The following is a 23,080-nucleotide window of genomic DNA, read 5'->3' on the forward strand; positions in this document are numbered from 1 at the left end:
CAAAGAGGCTTCTCAACATACACTGTGAAAGGCCAGTGCTGTCAAGATAATCTGGCTTCTCAATACTTGGTCCTATTGTATGGCTATGTTCTGGTACACCTGCTAGAAAACAAACTCATGATATCGTGGCTAATTTCTCCAACGTAGTCACCAATGATGTTATTTTAAACAGGCAAGTGAGCAGTCTTAATTTCTCTGAGAGATACCCTCTCAACTAAATTACTACTCTTCCAATATGTGGATCATTATGTAATTATACATGTGATCAATGATACATTTTCTTTTCAGGTCTTCAGTCTTTCATAGAACAAGAATTAATCTTCTTGCATGGCCCCATTAGTCAGAATGACCAGGACGTGGGTGTCCTTCAAATGTCTTGCTTCCCTCCTGGGGGTCGTCTTGGTCATCATGCTTGGAGCTGTCAGCTTACCCACAAAGCTAGGCTGGGGTCAGAGGATCCTGGGGCTGGAAGTGACCTTGGACCTCGTCCAGTTGTTGCAAGTTGCCCAGGGCTGATAACAATGGAAAGTGATGCATCAGATGTTCCTCAGCTGCAACTGCTCTGCCTGCCCAGGCACCTTGAGAGTCGTTCATTTAAAGCAGCTCCACGGTTTTACATGAAGAGAGTCGTGTTACCATTTTCATATTATGGTTGGGGAATAGCAAGAGGTTAAAGGAAGAAAAGAATGGTCCTGACTGTCCCAAGTATTGGTTAATCGGGCCTCAGATATATAGCTAATCATTTATTAATTCCTGCAAACCACTCTAAATCATGGAATAGCTTATAAGAAATTTGGGATTATTACTTTCAAGTATATTCACTGACTCTTCTGATACAGTTAGTGAATGAATAAGCCTATTTGTTTTTATAGAAATGGTATCTCTAAAGAATTCAAAATATTTTTTAATATTTATATATGTACATATATTAGACACTTCCTACAATTGTCTTCACACTCCTTTTTCCCCTTGGCTCACCCTTCCTTCCATGTGAACTTCACCCAGACTCCCTCTGGCTGACCACACATCCTGAACTAGGTTAGCCCCTGAAGTTTTACTGTATTCATTTGATTGCTTGCTGTGCCCCAGCCTCATTCCTTCCTTAAAACTTCTGAGCACCTTGGAATCGTTTGCCACATCTCCCTCTCCTTCACCCCGCAGCAGCTGAGGTGACTGCTGCCTGGGTCTGCCAGTCCCGCTTTGGCCTCTGTCCTTTGCCGCAGCTAAGACGGTAGGCGCCCACCCCATGTTGTCCACATACGGCCCCCTCCCCTCTCTCTCTTCCAAGCAGGGTAGCTGGAAGAAAAGATATCAGTAGAACTCAAGCAGTGCAAATCTCATGGAGTTAATAACCATGACCAGGACACAGGGACAACACCAAATAACAAACTCAAGATAGAATGGCACAGACCAGGTCCAAGCGAACCTCTCACTCGGTGACACTTTAATTCACGAGCTTGAGATGTTCCCTGCTCTCCCACAATTGGGTGCACCATGGATTCAAATGCTAAAGCTTCTTCACTTACCCTCTTCCCCCTCAAACAAAAACCCAAAGCTAAACAGGAGTATTATCTACTTCTTGGGGCCATCTTTCCAGAGGAGTGAATAATTAAGAGTTATGTATGTTTCTATTTTAAACATTTTCCTCAAAAATAATCAAAACAGTATTACAAAAATGCGAACCATCTATGTGGTAGAAAAGGCTCCGTTTTACTTAAGACACAACAATGGAAACCACAGAGTGGGAAGATGGCTTTGGGACTTGTGTGGGAAGAGACCGCAGGACACCATCCTTTCTGTTTGTGACTTGCCTGACAGCACCTGTTTGTGGACACACTTCTCCCTGGGTATTTTATGCTGCTTCTTCATTGGGAAACAATTAACTTGTCAAGTGGAGGAACTGCCATGCTCACACTTCTCTGCAAATCTAGGGAACAAGCAAACAACTGTAGACAACCCAGGTGATGTTCAGACAACAAGTCTCCTTGAGTGCTGGCTTCTTGGAATGCATGGACCGTATTCCATCCTCTTTGGCTGGATAATTAGAAACACAGCTATGCCTTTGGTTGCCTCCCTGCTGAGGAGCTATAGCATGAAGCTCAGACCCCAGTGCTGGTTCTAGAAGCCACACTGCAGGACATGCGGAGGAGGTCACTTACATGTCACCAAAGTATTTCAGAGATACTCCCCAGTGGAGGGCAGGCCTATCACTAATCAGGATTTCTCTGCCTCCATCAAGACGTGTCCATTACATTTAATTCTCTGCAAAGGAGAAAGAACCTGAAGGGCCCTTGGGACTGGGTTCTAGACAACAGGGCTACCGTGTGCAGCTGGGCATGACTCTACTGCTCTGGACCCCAGCTTACTCAATAGGAAAAGAGTGGGGCTGGGCTGGGGGAGATGATCTCCAAGTTCCCAAAGTGAAATAACTCTCTGGTGGTCAATTTTCTATGAGAGCTCAAGCTTTCAGTGGTGGAGTAAGGTGACTTCAACAGAAGATGAGCAGATCAAGCACTGGTTCCTTGGAGGTTATCTGGAGTACAGGATAGGGCGGAGCACCATCTGCCCTGGAGGGGCAGCCCTGGAGGGGGCAGCGGTGAGCGCTGGCCTGGGCCCTGCAGCATTAGTCCGTGCAGTACGTCTGGGCCCAGGCGATGCCCACATGGGAGTAGCAGTACAGGAATCCCAGGACAGAGAGGGTCACCCATGGCCAGCCTGCAGGGGACAGAAATGGAAGAGTGGTTAGAAATGCCTGCAGTGGGACTTCCAAAGGTGCAAAATTATCCCCCTCTGGAGAAGGCAACCCAAAAAACCACATGGGCCTTGGTTTACACAGGAAGACACATACCTCTTGGGGAGTTTGTTCTAACTGGAACACCAAATAGTTGAACCCAGCATTCCCACTGAGGTCAGCCTAAAATGGTGTGCTGTCAGATGCAAATCATGGTCACCAATAGGACAAGCTTTTAAGGAATACATATTTAGAAGAATAAAGCAGTTAATAGCCAAAAAAGTGGAAAAGTCCATGGGTCCCATAGTGAATCTCAAAATATAGATGGACCAGTATATCAAATTGAGTGGCATCTGGAAGTGGGCAGAAGGGAGAGCCAAAATTCAACATTTGCTTCCAAACTCGATGCTTTTACTGGTTCTTGCTATAAGTACTTGTCTTAGAATAGCTGATGTTCTTTTTCCTTGTCTTTTTTTAAATTAACAGCAATTTGCATTACTCAGTGATTTCCATGTCTTCTATATATTTCACGTATTCATTTACTGGGAGCTCTGGAGAGCCAGAGGCGCTGAGGAATATACTAGACGCCAACATAGGAAGATCGAGTCCTTTGTCAAAGATGCTCCCACTCATAGTTTGGAAAAGACACACACACCCCTGGGATTATGAGCCATATAATACATGCTAGATAATGATGTGTACAGAGCACATTTACACCGGGCCACGTGGGATGATCAAGAGTTTGTCAGGTGCAAAGGAACAGAGAGAAGCCACCACCAGAAAGACCACCGGGAGTGTGAACATCAGAGGACCATCCGGGGCTCAGGGATCATGTGATGTGGCCAGTGCACAGATAGGGGTGGGCAGGGGAGGGACAGAAGTAGGGAGGAGGCAGCGGGGAGACACTGAGAGTTATAACTGGGTTGACCGTCAGCTGCTATGATCACTAATATGACACAGGTTCAGTCAGTACAGCACTGTGGTCAAGTGTACAGGCTCCTAAGGGGGGTTAGACTCAAGTCCAAATCCTGGCTATGTGACCCTTAGCAATTTAACAAACCTCAAATATGAAACTGGGAGGATAGAACAACTCACTCAACAGTGTACTTAGAAGATGTCAGGGACTGAGCCCTGTCCCTGCTCCATTCATAGGGTGAAGCCCTAACCCCCAGGAGGTGGTATTTGGAAGTGGGTCTTTGGGAGGTAAAAAGGTTGAATGAAGTCGTGAGGGTGGGGCTCTTCCTTAGAAGAAAACACACCAGAGGGCTTCTCTGTCTCTGCTGAGTAAGGACCCAGTCCATCAGCAAGTCAGGGAGACGGGCCTCACCAGGACCCAAATCAGCGGGAATGCCCATTCTGGACTTGCCAGCCTCCAGAGCTGTGAGAAATGAATATCCGCTGTTGAAGCTCACCCAGTCTGTGGTATTTTGTTATGGCAGCCCTAAGGACTGTGGGAAATGGTGTGAAGACCTGCACGGAGCCTGGCCTGCGGTGGGCACAAAGGGGAGGTAGTGAGAATGGAGGTGAGAGGCAAGGGGACTTTGTCCTTCAAGATTAAAGTGACAGCAGGGGAGCCAAGCCCCATGCCTCCTCCTCGCTCCTGTCTTCAACTTGCTCCTGAGACTGGCTTGGCACAAGAATTCTCCCAGGCCATGAAGCCAAGAGAAGTGAGGGGAGCTGAGGGCAGAAAGCAGATATTTAAGCTCACATACTCCTGGAAGCTGGAAGTCTGAGGTCAGGGTGTCAGCAGGGCCGTCCTATCTCGGAAGGCTCTACGGGGGACCCCGCCTTGCCTCTTGCTGCTTCTAGTGACCCGGGAAGTCCTGGCTTATGTCCAGAGTCTCTGTGTCACCTCCCCCGTGGGTCTGCATCCCCTCCTTGGTAACACCAGGCATTAGATTTAGGGCCCCCCTAAGTGGAGGAGGATTTCCTCCCAAGATCCTTAACTCATTACATCTGCAAATTTCCAAATGAAGTCACATTCGGAGGTTCCAGCCTCACCTGAATTGGGGGGACACTATTCAGCCCAGTGCATCCAGGCCCTTTTTCAAGCTTCAAGAAGGACCCATCCTGCCTGGAGGCCCTCAGACCTCTCGCCTCTGTGGCTCAGACACGATGCCAGGGCACGTGTCAATACACACTCCTCAGTGGGCTCAGGGAGCAGAAGGAGGAAAGGGGGCTTCAGGCACAAAAAGCAGTCCCAGACTTCAGCTGTGTTTAGGGTGAGGCACCAGCAGCTGTTTGCTGAACACAGAGCCCAGAGGCCAGCTGCGGAGGTGGGAGAGTGGGGACGGTCCACGGCACAAAGCTGGGCCTGGGACATTGCACAGGTGGGCTTGGCCTTGCGGCTATCAAGGGACATCCCTGTGGAAGCTTCGGCCCAGCACCCTTCCCAGAGGTGAAGCATATACGTGTTCAGTTCGGACCACGGCAGGGCCCTGACAATCTCCCTACTGTTACTGTACGCCACATAGGGCAGCAGCTACAGTACTCAGAAGACTTGTAATCCTGCCTCTACTGGAAGACCCTAGTAGGGCGTCAGTCTTGCCATCTACACTATGGGAATAATAATAATAATAATAATGATAAAGCATATGAAATAAAATAAGACCACAGATTTTTAGTGCTCTTAAAAAATATTTCAGAAATGCACAGGATTACATTAGGGCCACCTGAGAATTCTATGGCATACCCAGAGCTCACTGGCCTTCTTAATGCATGAGTCTTCCTACAGGTATTAACCCAGTATGTACCAGATGGCCGCCAAGGACCCGTTATCCTTTCCTGACCTTAGGAGTAAGATAGGTGATAACAAGAGAGAGACAGATCCTACAAGGCACCTTCCCACAGTATTCAAGTGACACTGCGTAAGCATTCGCTGCCTGCCAGGCCCTGGACTAGACACCGGCATCACCCTCTGTTGGTGGCCTGAAGGCACAAGGTCTTTGACTGTGGCAGCTGCTGACCAGGTGCTGATGTGGCCCAAATGCATGTGTGCGGGTGGGGAAGGACTGGGGCAGAGCCTCCTCTTCATCAGGGCTCAGGTGATGAAGGATCATAAAGCTCAAGAGAAACTGGGATGGGCTGTCATTCTGGCAACAATCTGAGGGCTGCTGTGATGCATAGTCAGTCGAGCTTGTCAGCCGTTAACAAAAACGGCGGTGTCAAAAAAGGGTTCTGTCCTGCCAAAGGACCCCCTGCTCACCCTGCAGGCTTCACTCCCCTGGCCTTTCCCCACTCTGTCTTCTCCTTCTACCTTCTACAAGACTTCCCGATCCTTAGCATACAGTTAACCCCCATGTCCTCCCATCCTTGACCTTGTGCACATACACATACTCCATTACTGAGGCTCATAAAGCCTGGCATGGACTTTTAGTCAAAGGAAAAGATCCTTCTTAAGAGGGCACTTTAGGGATGAAGCCCCCCACTCATGCTGCACATTCATGGCAAGGCCCCCAGGGCCATTTTGGGGTGTAGCTTCCCAGTAGGCTTTTGATACCCGGACCCAACAAGATCTAAGCAGGCAACAGTTTTAACAGACCACAGCTATGCAGCATTGAAGATATTATGAACAGGATGCTCGCAAGTCAGACAACAGTACAGATTATTTGACAGAACTAAATGCATCTAAGTAGGATGTATAGCACAACTGATTTAATCAAGAGGACCAGTGGAGGTGGTACAACAGATGGAGTTAGTAGGATGTAGGTGGTTGTATCATGATATTGTTAATAGGAAGCTGGTGAGCTGTACAATAACTACAGCTAATGAGAAACAGATAGGATGCAGAGGGAAATGGCAACAGTTAATAGAAAGTGAGCAGTGTAATTTCACTTGAGGTCATTATGGCTGAGCAATTCTCTGAGCAATCATATCATTCTGAAAGGGCTGGAAAGACAGAGGCTCGGGCGAAGCAAAAGACCGTCATCAAGCAATAAGATGTCAAAGGGTGTGTCGAATCGGTTTTCTGGAAAGTGAAGGGATAATCAGAACAGGAAGCAGGTCTAATGGCAACCTCTGTTTACAAGGTAACCTTGTGAAATGGTGCAGCTGCTGGGGAGAAGAGAATGGAGGTTTTTCGAAAAATTAAACATAGAATTACCACATTCACACCCAAAAGAATTGAAAGCAAGAACTAGAAGGGGTATTTGTATGCCCATGTTCACAGCCGCATTACTCACAATAACCAAAAGGTGGGAGCAACCCAAGTGTCCACTGGCAGGTAAATGGATAAACAGATGTGGTGTATACATTCAATGGAATATCACTCAGCCTGGAAAAAGAGATTCTGGAACATGCTACCACCTGGTGAACCCTGAAGACATTATGCTCAATGAAATAAGCTAGTCATGAAAGGACAAATACGGTATGATTGCCACTTATTTGAAGGAACTGGAATAATCAAATTCATAGAGACAGAAAGTAGGTGGTAGCTGCCAGGGGTGGAGTCGGGAGGTAGTGTTCAATGGGTGCAGAGTTTCAGTTTTGCAAGATGGGAGACGTTTTAGAGATGGGTGGTGGTGATGGTTGTACAGCAATGTGAATGTGCTTAATACCACTGAACTGTACACTTAAAAATGGTTAAAATGGTAAATTTGACATCAGGTATGATTTGCCACAATAAAAAAAATTTTATGCTGAGTGAAAGAAGAAGCCATCAACAAAATAACATGTACTGTATGACTCCATTTATATAAAATGCAAACCGATTTATCGTAATAAAGAGCTTGTCAGTGGCTGCCTGGGGCTGGAGCTGAGGGAGGGATAAATTACCAAGGGCCGCTAGGAATCTCTGAGGATGATGATAATGCTTTGCATCTTGATTATGGGAATGTTTTCAAGGTACGCAACTGGAGAAAACCGCATATCGGTGTGTTTTGTTGTGCATTAGTCATTTCTCAATAAAGTTGCTGTAAAAAAATGTTTTTAAAGAAGGTAATGTTGGAACATGAAGCAAATCACAGACTTGCAGTGTTGTGCTGTGATGTCTTTGGCCATATGTGCCCCAATGCATCCAAACAGAAGATGCCAGAAGATACAGTTCTGTTTTTAAAATGATGGCGGGTCTTTGGTCCTTAATCTCCCTAGAGGCAGGAGGACTTGCCATTTTAGGACTGAGCACTGGGCTCCCCTAATCATGCCTGTGGGGGGCCTCTGGGGAGAAGGACACACAACAGTAGGAACTCTTCCTTAACCAACAAGCAGATTCGTTCAGCAGCTGAATCAGCAAAAATCCCTCTCCCGGGAAGCAATCAATCCTTCCTGAAGGGAGAGGAGCGAATCCAGTTGCTGAATTGGGAATGGACTATCAATGATGCCATCAAAGGCTCGCTCGGCAGTCAGGTTGGGCAACACCTCCCAGCCCATGGCCGCCATTTGGCTTTCACGGGGCTCTTTCAAAGGCTGTGCCCTACGGTTAACCATTTTTAGATGAAAATGGCTGGTGACCAGCACATGAACAAACTTGGCAAGGAAGCCTTCATCCTGACCCTCCTCCGGGTCAGCCAGCACCCTAGTCTCTTCCTGCGTGTGAGCAGGCTAGGACGAACATGCCATCCGCTACGCAGTTCACAAAGAACGCACAATCTGAGTGAGTCCTCACGATGCACCGAATGGAAATGACTAACCTATACTGATATTCTTGCTTGAAGCCACACGGCCTCACAAGGGCCCAGATTCCGCACCCCAGGTTGTAGGTTGAATCATACTTGGAGAAGAGTTTGAAGGACTCGTCTGTCCTTTAGTTTTTATCTGCAAGCATCTGTCACTTATCTCCCATTAACAACATCCTAGCTTCCTCCCTCCAGCCACCCAGTTTTTCCAGCAGAGGCTCTGGGGCCCTGTGCCAGAGGTCCTCCTGCTCGTCGACTGCTCAGTCCTCCTGGGCCACGGCTCTCCTGAGACGAGAGGAGCACCGGCACCCTCACAGCGTGGCTCCTGGGTCCCTACAGCTGGACAGACGGACGCTCACTCTCCGTGGAGCAGCAGGGTCAGTTGCTGGCCCAGAGCCATTCTGAGGAAGGGAAAAGAGGAGCTTCCATTACCCCTGGGAGCCAGCAGGCCACAGGGAACCCGGGCTCGCCTCCCCAGACACACTCTCCTCGGCCGGAGCCTCAGTCCACAGCTGTGAAGGATGCATTATGATTATCTAACTGCCACCAACACAGCCATCCATATTCCTGGGGACGCAGGGGCACACACAGCAGCCTGCATTGCTGAGCAGGTGAAGACCCATGTGAGGCGGATGAATTCAATCTCCACAGGGGCCTCTGTGAATGGGGAGGCTCAGGGGAGTGAGAAAACGGAATAAAGAAGGGAGCCTAGGAAGCTCTCTAAAGAAAGAAACACTCCCCTCCACCGGCCTCAGAGTAGGAGACGCCATCGAAGACGAGCAATCTATGCACAGGGCTGGGGGCTGGTGTGCAAAATTTCTAGCCAATGGGAAGACATGGGCACAGAACACTATTCAGATCTCATGGGCGAACATGATGAGATGCCTTGGTAGCTTTATTTAAATCCTATTTACGCTGCTAGTCTCAGCCTATATTGTGGGGCCATTCATCAAATGGTCCTGAGCCTGCAGACCTCCCTTCACAGCTAAATTTAGAGCTTTACCCTTAATAAAGCTATAGGGCAGGAGCTTTTCCCATCAGAGGGCCACCTTACAGAAAAATAAGAGCAAAGCCTCCCAGGCTGTGAAGCCTGCACATTTCTGCATCTATTTTCAAGCACATGGGAATATGGACAGAAGGTCTGAAGAACAGGCTCTTGTGACTTTAGGGTGGTAATAACAATTTCATACCTTTCACATAGTTTACAATCTGGGCCTCAAACCCAAGTTTTGAGGCCTCAGTATTTTTCGAAAAACACTCAGCTCCCTACAAAAACGCATTTCTCATCCTCTCATGAGGAGGCAGGATGAGATGGTCTCGACTGGCTCAGAGCTGAAACACGAAGTCCTAGGGCATCAGTTCTTGAACACGAGCCCATAGCAGCATCGCCTGGAGGACATGTCAGAACAGGATGTGGGGCTCCCCCCGCCCACACACAGTGCCTGGTCCAGGCCTGGGTGGGCTTAAGATTTGCATTTCTAATGCCTGCCCAGGTGACAGCGATGCTGCTAGCCCCAGAGCCACACGCTGGGAACCACTGTTGGAGGAGAGCTCTGTGGGAAGCTGAGGAAGAGCCCCCTCCTAACTAACTTCTTCATAAATTGCTCAGGCTCAGTACGCTGATGGACAGTGTTCGCAGTGGGGTGGGGGGGACTTGACAATATGGGTGATGCTGAACCCACAATGTTGCTCATGTGACACCTTCATAAGATTGTCTATCAATGATATATTAATTTAAAAAAAGAAAAGGAAAACAAATTGTTTGGGCTCTCTCACAGCGCAGAGGGGCTGGACAATTACTAAGCGTCGCATGTTACCGGGTCCTTTGTGGGGGTGCACTCCACATCCTCACAACCACCTTATCACAGAGCTGTTATTAGCCCTATTAGGCTCAGAGAAGTAAAGTAACTTTCCTGAGGTCCAACAGCGAATTGGCCATCAGGCCACATTTGGAACCCAGGGCTGGGTGACTCCCAGGCGCACCTGGCCTCCTAGGCTCCCCCAGCAGGAAGGGGCCTGAGGCCACATGTGGGAAAGGCTCACACCAGACCCTTGTCCCCCCGCCTGGTCTTTTCCTGTACATTCTCTGCCTCCAAATCTCATTACCTCCCTCTCCTCACCCTGCCTCACGTAACAGGGAGGAAGCAGCAAGCCCACCCATCATCACTCACTCAGTAGCCCATCTCCACAGGCTTCAGCTTCTCCATCTCGTAACAGGGGACAAAGACAGCATCAGCGAGCATGCTTCTAGTGTCCGTCTCAGCGAGTGCCTGACTCAGGCTGCGGCCGTCGGAGAGTCTGTTCCCCGAGCCTCGGTGGCCTTTCATTAAACTTGTAAGCCTTAGTTACCTGGATTCTGACACAGGCTGAGCCTCCACAGGGCATCTGGCGGGGAGATCCGGAGGAAGGGGCGGCTCTGACCATCCTCAGGCAGCTCCCTGCCATCCCGAGCCACGGCCATTTGCTAGGCGCTGTGTGCCCATTTTAAAACTGCCACACACAGTGGTCTTTAATAAATCGCGTTGTTCACAGTCAATTTCACATCCTGATGAAGCCAACCTATGCGGCATTTTTCATCCTTTCCCACCTCCCAGTACCAGCCCTGCAGGCAGGGACTTGCTGAAGCGCTCAGCGCCGTAAAGTAAAATCATTTCATGTGACACTGAGGAAGTGGGAAGTATAAGCCGAAGCCACTTCTTATTCTGACAGCACAAGTAGAAGGCACTGCTGAGAAAACACGTATTTTTCTCTCTACAGGGCCAAATGGGTGGGGGGATCAGCTTCCCAGAAAATGATCCCTGCTGTTCATGCCACAGCCGTGGCTCTAGCCAAGGGGCCAGAGGCTGCAGTCAGAACATGCCGTCCCCACCGTCGCTATTCCTCCACCTGGGTTTTTAGTACGGCCTGGTTGGGACTGGTGTTCAGCGTTCAATCGTGACCATGCTATAAAATGCAGTGGATGCTGCCTAGCGTGTGGGCTCACGATAGCTGCTTCCCACAAAGCAAGGCACGTGCAGAGTGTGGGTCAGGCTCCCTATCACACAGCCCTGACAACTACCCATCCATACTGGGATTTATGAAGCACCTACTATGTGCCTAGCATTGAGACAGGCAGCCTGGATCCTTGCCACACAGGCCATGTCTTCATCTGAGACTGATAGTCATGGGCCTTCACAGGCTAAGAGCGTGCTTTGGAGCCCCCAAACCCTTCACCTACACCTTCAGTTCTGTTCCATAGCTCTGCTGGCCAGACGTGCAGATGATGAAAGGCCCAGGGAAGACACAGGTGACAGAGCGAGATCCTCAAACAACCAGGCAGGCTGGGATGAAAGGCCGGCACCGACAGACTGAAGTCTCACTGTGATAACAACAGCTGAGCTTAAGTTTTTGTTTTGTTTTCTAATCCAACTATACAAATATGGGATGGCGGAGGCCTGGGAACCACATCACCAGAGGACTGGTTGACAGACTGGGCAATGTTTATTTGGAAGCATGAAGACTCTGAGAAGAGAAAATAGCTGCCTGCAGATACGTGAGTCTACCCTCTGGGAGACATCTGCACAGCCCGGAGGTAGGGCAGGGGGACAGGAGGAGACACCCTGGGAGGCAGAGGAACCTTCTGGCAGCTGGGGCCCCCCAACACTGCAAAGGCCCAGGAGACCCTGAGCCTCCCACTACAGGGGGGGCAGAGCAGGTTGGGCAGCGGCTGGGACACATTGGGAGACTCCTCCTTCAGACTTGGGGGTGAAGCAGGGCTGAGAGTATGGGAGTCCGCTTCTTCCTTCCCAGGTGACCAGGCCCAGGGCTCGCATGGAAAAATGGTCAATGAATAACGAACGATGTGACTGAAGAAACACACACAGCTTTGTTGACTTTTGAGTAATCCTTCACAAGACTCCTACATCCCCACTAAAGGTAATGAAAAGTCAGCAGTTGTTGCAAAATCCCTGAACAAGAAACCATGCGTAGGGACACTTGGCCTCCGTCCCCCTAGCCAGCACGACACCAAACCAATTGACAGAAGTGCCCATAGTCTAGGTGTCATCTACACTTGGGGTGTGCCTGGGAGAAGAGGGGCTTGGCACTGGTCGTGAACACCTGGATGCTACCAAGGGACAGCAGGGCAGGAATGCCACTCCGGTTACACCCTGCTTCTCCCCACCCCGAATGAATACACCAGAGAGAGCTGCCATGCCTGAACCAGGTGAGTATCTGATAGGGTGATGCCGGCAGGTGCATCTGACATGTTCTTTTCCTAAAGCAGCTGTTAGATTAAGGACTCCAAAGTACTGGCCTTCAAGTGCCCAGCGAAGACAGACTGAAGCAGCCAAGCTCCCGGGGGCAGCCGCAGCGGCTCTTCCTGGAGCTCGCAGAGGCAACAGTGGGTATGGATACCAGCCGCCCCTTCAGAAGAGGAAGGAGATGTTCTTGCCTGTCACAGACAGCTTTGCTCTCACCTCACCGCTCCCGTTACTGTGTCTGCAAAAGTCTCTTGCTCATTTTCATGCTGAGGAACAGGATGGGTTTGCGAGCTGAGGTCCTGTGGAATCTAGGGCTTGTCTGCAGCATTTTCCTGCAGCTCTTCCCGCTGCTCCCACTCCCTGGGCAGAGGTGGGCTGGTTGTGCCTTGGGTTGTTGTCTGTGGGGCAGTTTCTAGAAGTCCTGAGCCCTACATTTGGTCTTATTCATGCTGACTTTAACCACTTCAGCTGCAGTGACCTCTTGAAAAGGAGCTTCACAGACAGAAATACAAAACGGCTCTGAGATTAGTTCAGAAAAATGTGGCTCCAGCTTTTAGAAATGGTACTTGGAAAAGGTATCTCAGTTCCTAGGTGCTGAGTCAAGAGGGCTTTGGGGAACAGGTAGGGAGAAGGTCAGGCTCAGAGGATGACCTGGAGAAGCATGTCTGCATGGCCCCTCCAGCCAGCTGGCTTGAGCAGGGAAGCGCCTGACCGGGTCTCAGGGAGCCTGGGGCCCTTATCTGCTAAAGAAGCATCAGTGTGTCCCTGGATGGGGCAATGGCTCAGACGGCACTGCTCAGGGGAGGGAAAAGGACACGGAGGATCCCCCAGGGCCCTCACACCACACCCACACCCACGGCAGACCTAGGGCCCTGCTGAGGTGCACAGAGGGGCCCAGGGCTGCCCACCCCCCCACAGTGGCTCTTCCCCTGAAGGATCATAGAGGAGCATGTGGCAGGCAGGGGCTAGTGAGCAGGACACATGGTCAGCCTGACCATAAGAGAAAAGTCACACACGAGAGCACAGACTCGAGTGAGGCTGACCAATTCCAGGCACCATGTTTTACTAGAGGTGCTGTCGCTACAGAAGCTACTTCGAGGCAGGTCTGGAAGGGCGCTGCAGCGTGCATGTGCTGCCAGGACAGAGTTCAGCCTGGAAAAAGGCCACAAGTTCACAGGGAAAAGGAATCAGACTCATTCTGTGTCACTCCAGAAGACAGAACCGGGGCCAGCAGACAGTTAGAGGAGGTGGACTTGCACACTATGGAAAGGGGTGCTGCCTTTTAGACCCTCCCCATGAGAGAGGGCACCCTGCCTCCCCATCCCTGTCAGCATTCAGGCAGAGTTCCAAGAGGTGTCTGTTGTCTCCCTCAGTTGAGAGGTAGGACTAGACGACCCCCACCTGACCCCTTCCAACTCAGTCCTACAAAATGTCACTCTCCCCCCATCGCCTCACAGAAGGTACAGACAAATCTTGAGGTTAAAAGAAAAGACTACTGAGTCGGGGGCAGGGCAAGGAGGGGCATCCTGTCTGCCTGGGAACAGAAGGCCACGTTCTTGAAGGCTATGGAAATATCACTGGATTTGGCAGGTTTTCAGTGAAGTGCTTATAAGGATATTTACCTGACATAAAAAAATGACTCAGACACTTTTTGGATCTCAAGTTACAGAGAAAGACATTTTTGTGCCTTAGAGATCCCAGTCTGAAGGAACATCGTGTTTTCTGGGGCTCCTGACTCTGGCCCACGGCCCTGGGGGGTGGGCCTGCGGGGGACAGTGAGCCGAGACTGGGATTCGTGGCCTGCTGCCCCGGGTCCCTTCCGGCAATGCTGTTCAACTGTGCAGGCCTCGTGTCCTGAGCTGTCCAGCCTCTGAAGGGGACAGACTTCAGCGGGCTCATGGGAATGCTCACAGTGAAGCTCTCTTCCTCTCCTGTAGGCTGCTCAGAATCAAACACCGCAAACCAATTTTCTGCAGGGACAGAGAAGACAGGACAGGGTGCCGGTGAAGGGGAGCTGAGAAGGAACAAATGGGAGGCAGCCTGGCCTCTCAATGCTGGTCACTATTAAGACATGAGCACCCTTCCCTGCCTCCTCTGGGCCTCCTGTTCAGCCAACAGAAGTGACAGGGAGGCTGCGATCCTTTGGGAAACTCTCCCCTCATTTGCTCCCTTCCTGGCCATCTTTGCCTGGGGTTAATTCTTGGTCTCCAGGGAAGAGATCTCCGATGCGGCAGTTTCTGGCTTGGTTTTGTTTGTGACCTCAGAGCACAATATTTACACTCTGGACTCCTTGTAGAGTTCCCAGATGCTCCCTCAGAGTGGGTCAGCTCAGGGCGTGGAACCAGGCCTCCATGTGCTTTCTCGGATTCTTCTAAAGCGACAGGGCATCTGTCACTATGAGCGTCTGCTCGATGGCTTGGAGCTGGATGTCCCCCATCACGCCGGTCTTCTCCATCCATTTCTTCCTCAGTTGTGCTCCAGCAAGAGAGCTTGATGTAGTCATGTGAGAAGGAATTATGACAGTCCCCTCCACCCATCCCTGCTGGTGCCATCTCTGAAGACACCCCTGAGTGGAGTGGCAACCTAGGCCACTGGCACCTTTCACACCACAGAGCCTCCCACCCCCTTAGCTAGGGGGCTGCCTTGTGTCCCATTCGGGACAACTGAGGTCTGTTCTTGCTATGAAGGCTGGGAAGGATCTGATCTGAAGGAAGACTAATCATTCTTGTGTTTCTCATCATTTAACAACAATTGAGCTCCTACTGCATACAGGACATGGGGCTGAGAGCTGAGAATACTGTAGAGATTAAAAGGCTGGCTCACAGTTGGGGAGATAGGAAGTAGATATAAAAAGATACATCACAACCTCAGGGTAGTTCCTGATGTGAATGAAGGAATGAGAATTGACGCAACATTTATTAAGCTTTTTCTGTGTACTGGACATAATGTCAAGGGATGGGGAAAATGGGACAGGAAGGACTGGCCCCCTGACCTCAAACTGTATAAAGGCCAAGATTATACAGTTGGGCTGGTTCCAAGGAATTGAAATACTGGAAGCTCTTTTCATATACACCAATTGGGTTATTTAACACAAAATTCAGTGGTGCTGGATGTCTAAGTCTGAATAAATTATAGAATCATTATGCTGGGAATGGTCTATTTTTAAAAGGCTCAATTCTGGTGTCACTTTAACTGAACCACAAATTCCCTGAACATTTATGCATGCAGGCATGTTAATTCAAACATTCATAATACAACCAGTTTTTGCATTTTGCATAATGCATATTCAGACCTCCATGCAATTTTACAATTAATCCTGCATTTTGTATCAACACACGTGCAATACACTCAGCCACTAATTTCTCTATAGAAAAAATATAACATTACTTGCGGAAAAAAGAAAACTGCTGGAGAAGGCATATGGTGTTGTGCATAAACAATCAGCTTCTGGGGCTTTAACACTAAGTGTATATGGATTTAAGGTCTTGGGGTAATAACCAAATAGCACTGAATAAGCAGATTGGATATTGAGGGCAAGATTGAAGACCTCTACTGATGAGTAATGAGCCCAGAGCAGCACAAAGGCAGAAGAAAAACCACATGCCGCGAAGATGGGGGGAACCTGTTCCCCACCTCCAGCTCTACCAAGTACACTGCCAGGGAAGGAAGGGCCGGAATAATAAATGCATGGCTTCAAGTCTCCTTCAGCCAAACATACGTTGACTATATGCTCATAGTCATCACAGAAGCACTCAGTGTACTTGAGTATTTTTATCTGTGGTTGCCTGCAGACCTCCCATGCAAAATGGTTCAGATGTTAAGACTGATGATGCCACACATGTGCCAAGAGAGTATGAAGAGGTTTATTCATCACATAATGAGTATTTCTAGGGAGAGCGGGCACCTAGGCCATTCCAAAATGGCTTGAGCAAAGGAACGGGCAAGGGGGCTTTGTTTCTTACTGTGGCTGGGGTAGAGGCCGGGTGAGCAGTGCTGGGCTTGCACAGTTTGGACTTCCCACAAGCACCCAGGGGAGGAACAAGTCCACTTCTAGTTGCTTTGCCCAGAGAGGGGACATAAGGGGATGAAGGAGGGTGGGGGCCTGAATGTTGCCAGCAGTCAACCATCAAAAATGGAGCCGGACTCTTTACTACGGTTTTCTTACCCTCAAGCCGCCATTAAGGGATTTAAAACTCAACTCTGAAATTTGCCTAGTGCATGATCCAACCTATTTAAAGTCTCTCCTCATCAATGAAAGTTGTGTAACATTTTTAAAAAATGATGTCACACCTATCAAAGGAAACTGGCCCAGTGCCTGTACATACCAGGTGCTCAGTAATTGTTTCTGAATCTCGCTCTGGAAATTTATGGAAAAAAAATCTATTTCTTCCACAGAGCTCCACCTTTATCCCTCAGTTTATGTTCTTATGAAAACCAGAGATAGGCCACCCATTCTAGTAAGATTCTTAAAACTATTTATCAGAGATATTGGGATAAGGGTGAGAAAAGAAGAGTAGAAGAGGTCATAGGCTGGTGGTCGAGGAGGAGCAGGGAGGGAGGTGGTTAAGACACAGCGGAGGGCAACTCCCCCAACATGTGTCACACAACATATATGTTAGAGACATCTCTGCTGGTTACAGTGGACAGGTGAGTGCCCTGGCTAAAGAAAGGATGGTCCTAGTGGGAGAGGTAAGGGACAGGAAATGCCAAGTGTTATGGGTTGAATTACATCCTTGCAAAAATACCTTTTGATGTCTAACCCCCACTTCCGGAATGTGACCTTATTTGGAATTACAGTCTTTGAGGATGTAAGTTAAGAGGAGGTCATAGTCAGTGAGAGTGGGTCGTAAGCCCCAAATGCATGACGTCCTTATTAAAAAAAGGAAAGAGAGACACAGAGGCAGTCGGGGAGCATGACGTGTGCAACCAGAGGCAGAGATGGTAGTAATGCAGCTGCAAGAAGCCGGAAGAGGCAAGGAAGGCTTCTCCACAGGATCTCAGGAGGGCGGCCATGCTGACACCTTGACTTCAGACTTCCAGCCTCCGGAATAATGAGAGAAGCAATTCTGTCTAAGCCACCCTGTTGGAGGTGCTCTGTGACAGCAACCCAAGGGGACTCATACATAGAGGAGGGATCATCCATTATTTTCATTTTTTTCTTCTTTGAAGATCTGAATATGTAATTTTGCTCAAAATTGGTATAACTGGGAAAGCTAAAGTTTTGTCTAAGAATGATGACTAAATCACAGATCTTCACATATTGTCAGTTAGCCTTTAATTCCTCAAAATCATTTTAAATATACAATGAATAGAATATCATATAAAATATAGAGCGTTTGGACCCCCCCCTGTTTTGTGAGAAATCTTCTGCATCCGTGGATGTTTTGTTGCCCTTGTTTAGCTTGGATTAATACTTAGCTTATAGGCACACACCTGATCATCTACATTTGCCTTCTTACAGCACTAAACTGTTTTCTACCTTTATCTTGCATCTACCTACCACTTCTGCATTTTATTTTATTTTTTTAAAAATAAATAATAATAATAATAATAAGGGAGAAATGTGGGATTCACATATAAATCAAGTATAAAAAATCAAACGAATATTCATATTTGACCTGACTGTTTATAGTTCATAATGCATGATCAAAACCAAAAGTTTCTGTGATGACTGCCCTTGTCCTGTTCACCATGTAAGAACTTACTCAGTAAGAATTTGTTCACCATGTAAGAACTTGTTCGTTGTGCTTCAGAAGATCCGAGACTGATGAGAATTAGACTTGGGGTGGACTAATGATTGTGCATTGAGTCCCCTGTACAGAATTTTATTGTTGTTAACTGTTAACCATTTGATCAATAAATATGAGAGATGCCCTCTCAAAAAAAAAAATAGAGAGAGTTTGGGTTCAGAATAATTTTACACTATACTATAACAGATTTGCCAACTGAAGATAAAGATACATTTCTGCAAGATTTACAAGCAGAGACAAAATGTTGACAGTGATTATCTCTGGGTTATGGGATTACAGGTAATTTTCATTTTATTTCTTATAACCTTCAAGTTGTCCTCATTGTAATAAAAATATTTTCAAAAGAAACACATTTTTACTTTCCAAGACACATGATTATTTTCATAAAAGCAGGAAATAGGATTCAATGCCTTGTCTTAGGAGTTTTTGTCCTGACTTTTGATCCTGAGGCTCAGAGCCTCCTGATTGGGCCTAAAAGGATTAGAATAGGGCATGCAGTGGCAGGAACATCCATTCGTTTCTTTAGAAAATGGAAAAAAAAAAACGAACTTATCCTGCCAGCTCAAGAGGCTCAGGCTGGGGAGTTTGTTGGTAATTTTGTTCTGATTTAGTGTAACAATATGGATAGTCCTCTTATTCTCAGGAGTTTCATAAACTGGCCTTAAAATTCAGCTGCTTCTAAGTCTCTTTGTAACAAAAACCAAACATATTCAAAAGCAAAGAGACTTCTAGTTTTGCTAGGATCGTACACACCCAATCAGCCTCTGTCTCCGGCTGTTTACAACTAAAATCTCCGTAAAAATACATAAAGCAGCTACTTGAGGACTCAAAAAAAGTAAACAAAAGCAGCAGATTTTTGGAGGACTCGAAATCTGGTGAAGTACAGGGGTAATATTTCCATGAGATGTTATTCTTTTTTATCTCTCGTCTGTGCCCAAAGAGCTGGGCGGACTGTGGAGCTATGAGGTGGAGCAGCAATATGGGGGGGCTAAAACTCTGAGAGAAATCTTGTCTTTCTGGCCAGAGCAACCAAAGAAGGGGCCTCTGTGGGCTGGAGAATGTAAGGGGAACCCTGGAGAAGAGTGAAAATAAACTGAGCAGGGAAGCATGGAACTTGCAGTTGGCACATAACCAAGGGAATGGATCTACGTCTTCCTGGTGGCTGTGACTACACAGGGCACACTCTTGTCAAAACTCATTGCCTACTAGGCAGTACATGACATGGCTGCCTTCTGTTGTATGTAAATGATACCCAAATGAAGTCGATTTAAAAAGGAAAAAGACAGCCCAAAAAAATAAACCCACATACATGGTCAATTAATTTATGACAGAGGAGCCAAGAATATACAGTGAGGGAAAGGACACTCCTTCCAATAAATGGTATTGGGAAAATCGGACAGCTACTTGTGAGAGAATGAAACTGGACTACTAGCTTACAGAGTGGTCTTGGCAATGATTTTTTGAGTCTGACACCAAAAAAATAAAAATAAACAAGTGGGAGTACATCAAATGAAAAACTTTGCACAGCAAAGGAAACCATCAACAAAATGAAAAGGCAATATACTTAATGGAAGAAAATATTTGCAAATCATATATCTGATAAGGGGCTAATATCCAAATATAAAGAACTCATACAACTCAACAGCTAAAAAAAAAAAGCCCAGTCTGATTAAAAAACGGGCAGAGGAACTGCATAGCTATTCTTCCAAAGAAGACATATAGATGGCCAACAGGTACATGAAAAGATGCTCAACATCATTAATCACCAGGGAAATTCAAATCAAAACCACAACGAGATGCCACCACACACCAGTCAGAATGGTTAGCATCAAAAAGACAAGTAATAACAAGTATTGGTGAGGATGTAGAGCAAAGGGAACCCTTGTGACCTATTGGTGGGAATACAAACTGGTTTAGCCACTATGGAAAGCAGTATAAAGTTCCTCAAAAAATTAAAAATTCAAATACCATATGATCCAGCAATTCTACTTCTGGTTATTTCTCCAAAGAAAACAAAAATACTAATTTGAATACATAAATGCCCTACCATGTTCACTGCAGCATTATTTACAATAACCAAAATATGGAAACAACCTAGGTGGCCGTCAATGGCTGAATGCATAAAGAAGATGTGATGTATAATGGAATATTATTCAGACATAAAAGAGGAATGGAATCTTGGCATTTGTGACAACATGGCTGGACCTCAAGGGCATTATGCTCAGTGAAATAAGTCAGAGAAAGACAAATACCATATGATCTCTCTTATATGTGGATTCCTAAAAACAAACAAGCTCACAGATACAGAGAACAGATTATAGATTGGTGGTCATCAGAGGGTGGGGAGGTGGGAGAAATGGGTGAGCTCCTTATTTAAATAAACTATTTTTATTAAAAATAATTATTATTAAAAATAAATGAATAAAAATTTTCTCTTATTTAAATAAATTATTTTTATTAAAAATAATAATTCTTAAAAACAAATGAATAATAAGGGAAAAAAAGAACAGTGACACCTGGTAGTGTCTCCATTATAACAAGGGTGAAATCTGGTGAACAGCCAGCCAGCCGGGATGGAAAGCATTTTCCTATTTGCTAAACTGGGTGGCCTTAAGCAAGTCATTGAACCTCTTGGACTTTTTGTTTCCTCATCTGTGAAACAGGGACTATAATAACTACCTTCTAAAGAATCCTGTGAGGACTAAATGGGACAATAGAAGCCAAGGTCCAGGCAAGTGCAATTTGCATCTTCCAGATGACCAGTTGGAAGGCATGGTGATGGGCAATCAATGAAAGTTATGAGGGCCTTACAAGTGGCAAAGGCTGTTACACAGATCCATGTTGTCTACTTATAATAAATTGTTCTAAGCACAGCAAACATTCAGGAAATGCTGAATTAAAGTTTAAATGCCTTTACCATAAGGCAAAAGTGCCAACCTAAATGGTAAATTTTCAAAAAAGGACATGCTACACAAAAGCTTCCAGACTCATTCTCCCAAACCTCCCTTTTAGATAGAACATTTCCCTCTCCCATGAATAGTATTTCTAGGATTACGCTTTGGGAAATTCTGACCTCTTGAAATGGGCATAGGGCTGAAAGTCAGGAGACCTGGCCTCTAGTTCCGGACCTACACAAGTAACTCTACCTCTCTGGGCCTCAGTGTTCCTCCCTCCAGTATAGGAGGCTTAGCCCCAAATCTCTCTCCCAAGATCTTTTTGGATCTAACTTTTCATAATTCTATGGCTTTTTCATAATTCTATGCCTTGCATTGGAGGGAGGGTGAACCAGAGACCCTCCAAATTTCTAAGCAATCCTTCCAAAATGGTCATTTTGTCGGCTCCAAATCTCAAAAAATAATTAATTTCTCCATGGCATGAAAATTTCCAGAAGTATTACCACACAATTCATGGTGTATGATTCTATCATTTCCCACTTGCTCTAAACACCATGGCTTGTGTGTGTAATATTTCCAGATGCTTCTGCAATTAGCTCTGTTGCACTTAAATTCTGTCCACTGCATTAAATAAGATGTTCCCTCTTCTCTTCCAACAAAGCCGTCTGGTGGCAAAACATCATGGAGCTAACAAGGGATGACAACAAAGCTGTATTCTGCAGGCAGGCGGTTCCCACAAAGCCCTTAAGTGATTCATTTCCCAGTACTAAATCGTGATCCACTTTACCGCTGCATCTCCAACTTTAACTAGCATGGTTACAAGGACGCCTTACAATAGATAAAGTGTGACTCACTCTCCATATGAGTGATATGTTCCAGAACATTTTGGAATATATCAGCCATTTCCTTTCTGCATAAATAATGATTTCATTTGTGACTGATCAAAGACTAGCACTGACTTAGATTTACATTTCTTAATTTCCTAAATAAATGAAAGAATACACCAATATTGTAGAGATGTCAGTTCTCACCAAATTTATATACATATTCAATGCAATTCCAATCAAAATTCAACCAAGTTATTATTATTTACAGAAATTGGCAAGATGCTTCTAAATCTTATACGGAAAGTTGAAGATCCAAGAGTGCTCAAGACAATCTTGACAAACGAAGGGGGAGGAATTATATTATTAGCAACAAGAGTTATAAAACTTCACTAAATTAAGATAGTACAATGTTGGCCCAAGAGACAAATCAACCACTGGACGTCTCACAAAAATTACACTGAACATCATTAAGGAAAATGATGCTCTTTTCAAAGAATGTTACTGGGCCAACTAGATATTCACATAGACAGAAAAAAAACTTGACCCCGCCTATCTCATATTACACACAAAAATTAATTCCAAATGGACTGTAGATCTAAATGGGAAAGGTGAAAAAGCAAAGATTCTAGCAGACAATACAGAGTGATGACATTGCGGTAAACAGACATTTCTTACTGAGGACACACAAGCCACAAACAATGAAGGTAAAGATTTACAAACAGGACTTAATGAAAATAAAACACTTCTGTTCATCAGAAAACATCATTCAAAGAGTAAATATGGAAACCATGGAGTGGGAGAACATATTTGTAATACATAAAACCAACAAAAGGCTTTTTCCTGGAATATATAAAGAATACTAATAAATCAAGAAGGGAAAAGCAATTGACTCATTTTAAATGGGCAAAGGACTTCTAAAGGCATTTTGCAAAAGAGGCCAAGTCATCAATAAACATATGCAAAGATACTTCAACTGAAGTCATCAGGGAAATGCAAATTAAAATCATGATGAAACCATACACACA

At 46.4% G+C, this 23,080-nt stretch overlaps 1 protein-coding gene across 7 annotated transcripts in view; it reads right to left on the reverse strand.

Annotated features, from left to right (window-relative positions):
• Positions 1–1,687: 1,687 nt before the first annotated feature.
• HHAT (hedgehog acyltransferase) overlaps positions 1,688–23,080 on the reverse strand; it is a 309,565-nt gene continuing 288,172 nt past the window's right edge. For 3 of the 7 annotated variants that reach the window (XM_073216977.1, XM_037015364.2, XM_073216979.1), the window contains exon 12: positions 13,642–14,554. In XM_073216977.1, the coding sequence (XP_073073078.1) occupies positions 14,148–14,554 (407 nt within the window). In that variant the 3' untranslated portion in view covers positions 13,642–14,147. Of the gene's footprint in view, positions 2,716–8,430; positions 8,745–13,636; positions 14,555–23,080 lie in introns of those variants that run through there. The other 4 variants (XM_073216981.1, XM_073216982.1, XM_037015362.2 and 1 more) reach the window with 4 other exon arrangements.

The sequence above is a fragment of the Manis javanica genome, chromosome 11 (genome assembly GCF_040802235.1).
Source record: "Manis javanica isolate MJ-LG chromosome 11, MJ_LKY, whole genome shotgun sequence".
In the NCBI taxonomy this organism is placed as follows: Eukaryota; Metazoa; Chordata; class Mammalia; order Pholidota; family Manidae; genus Manis; species Manis javanica.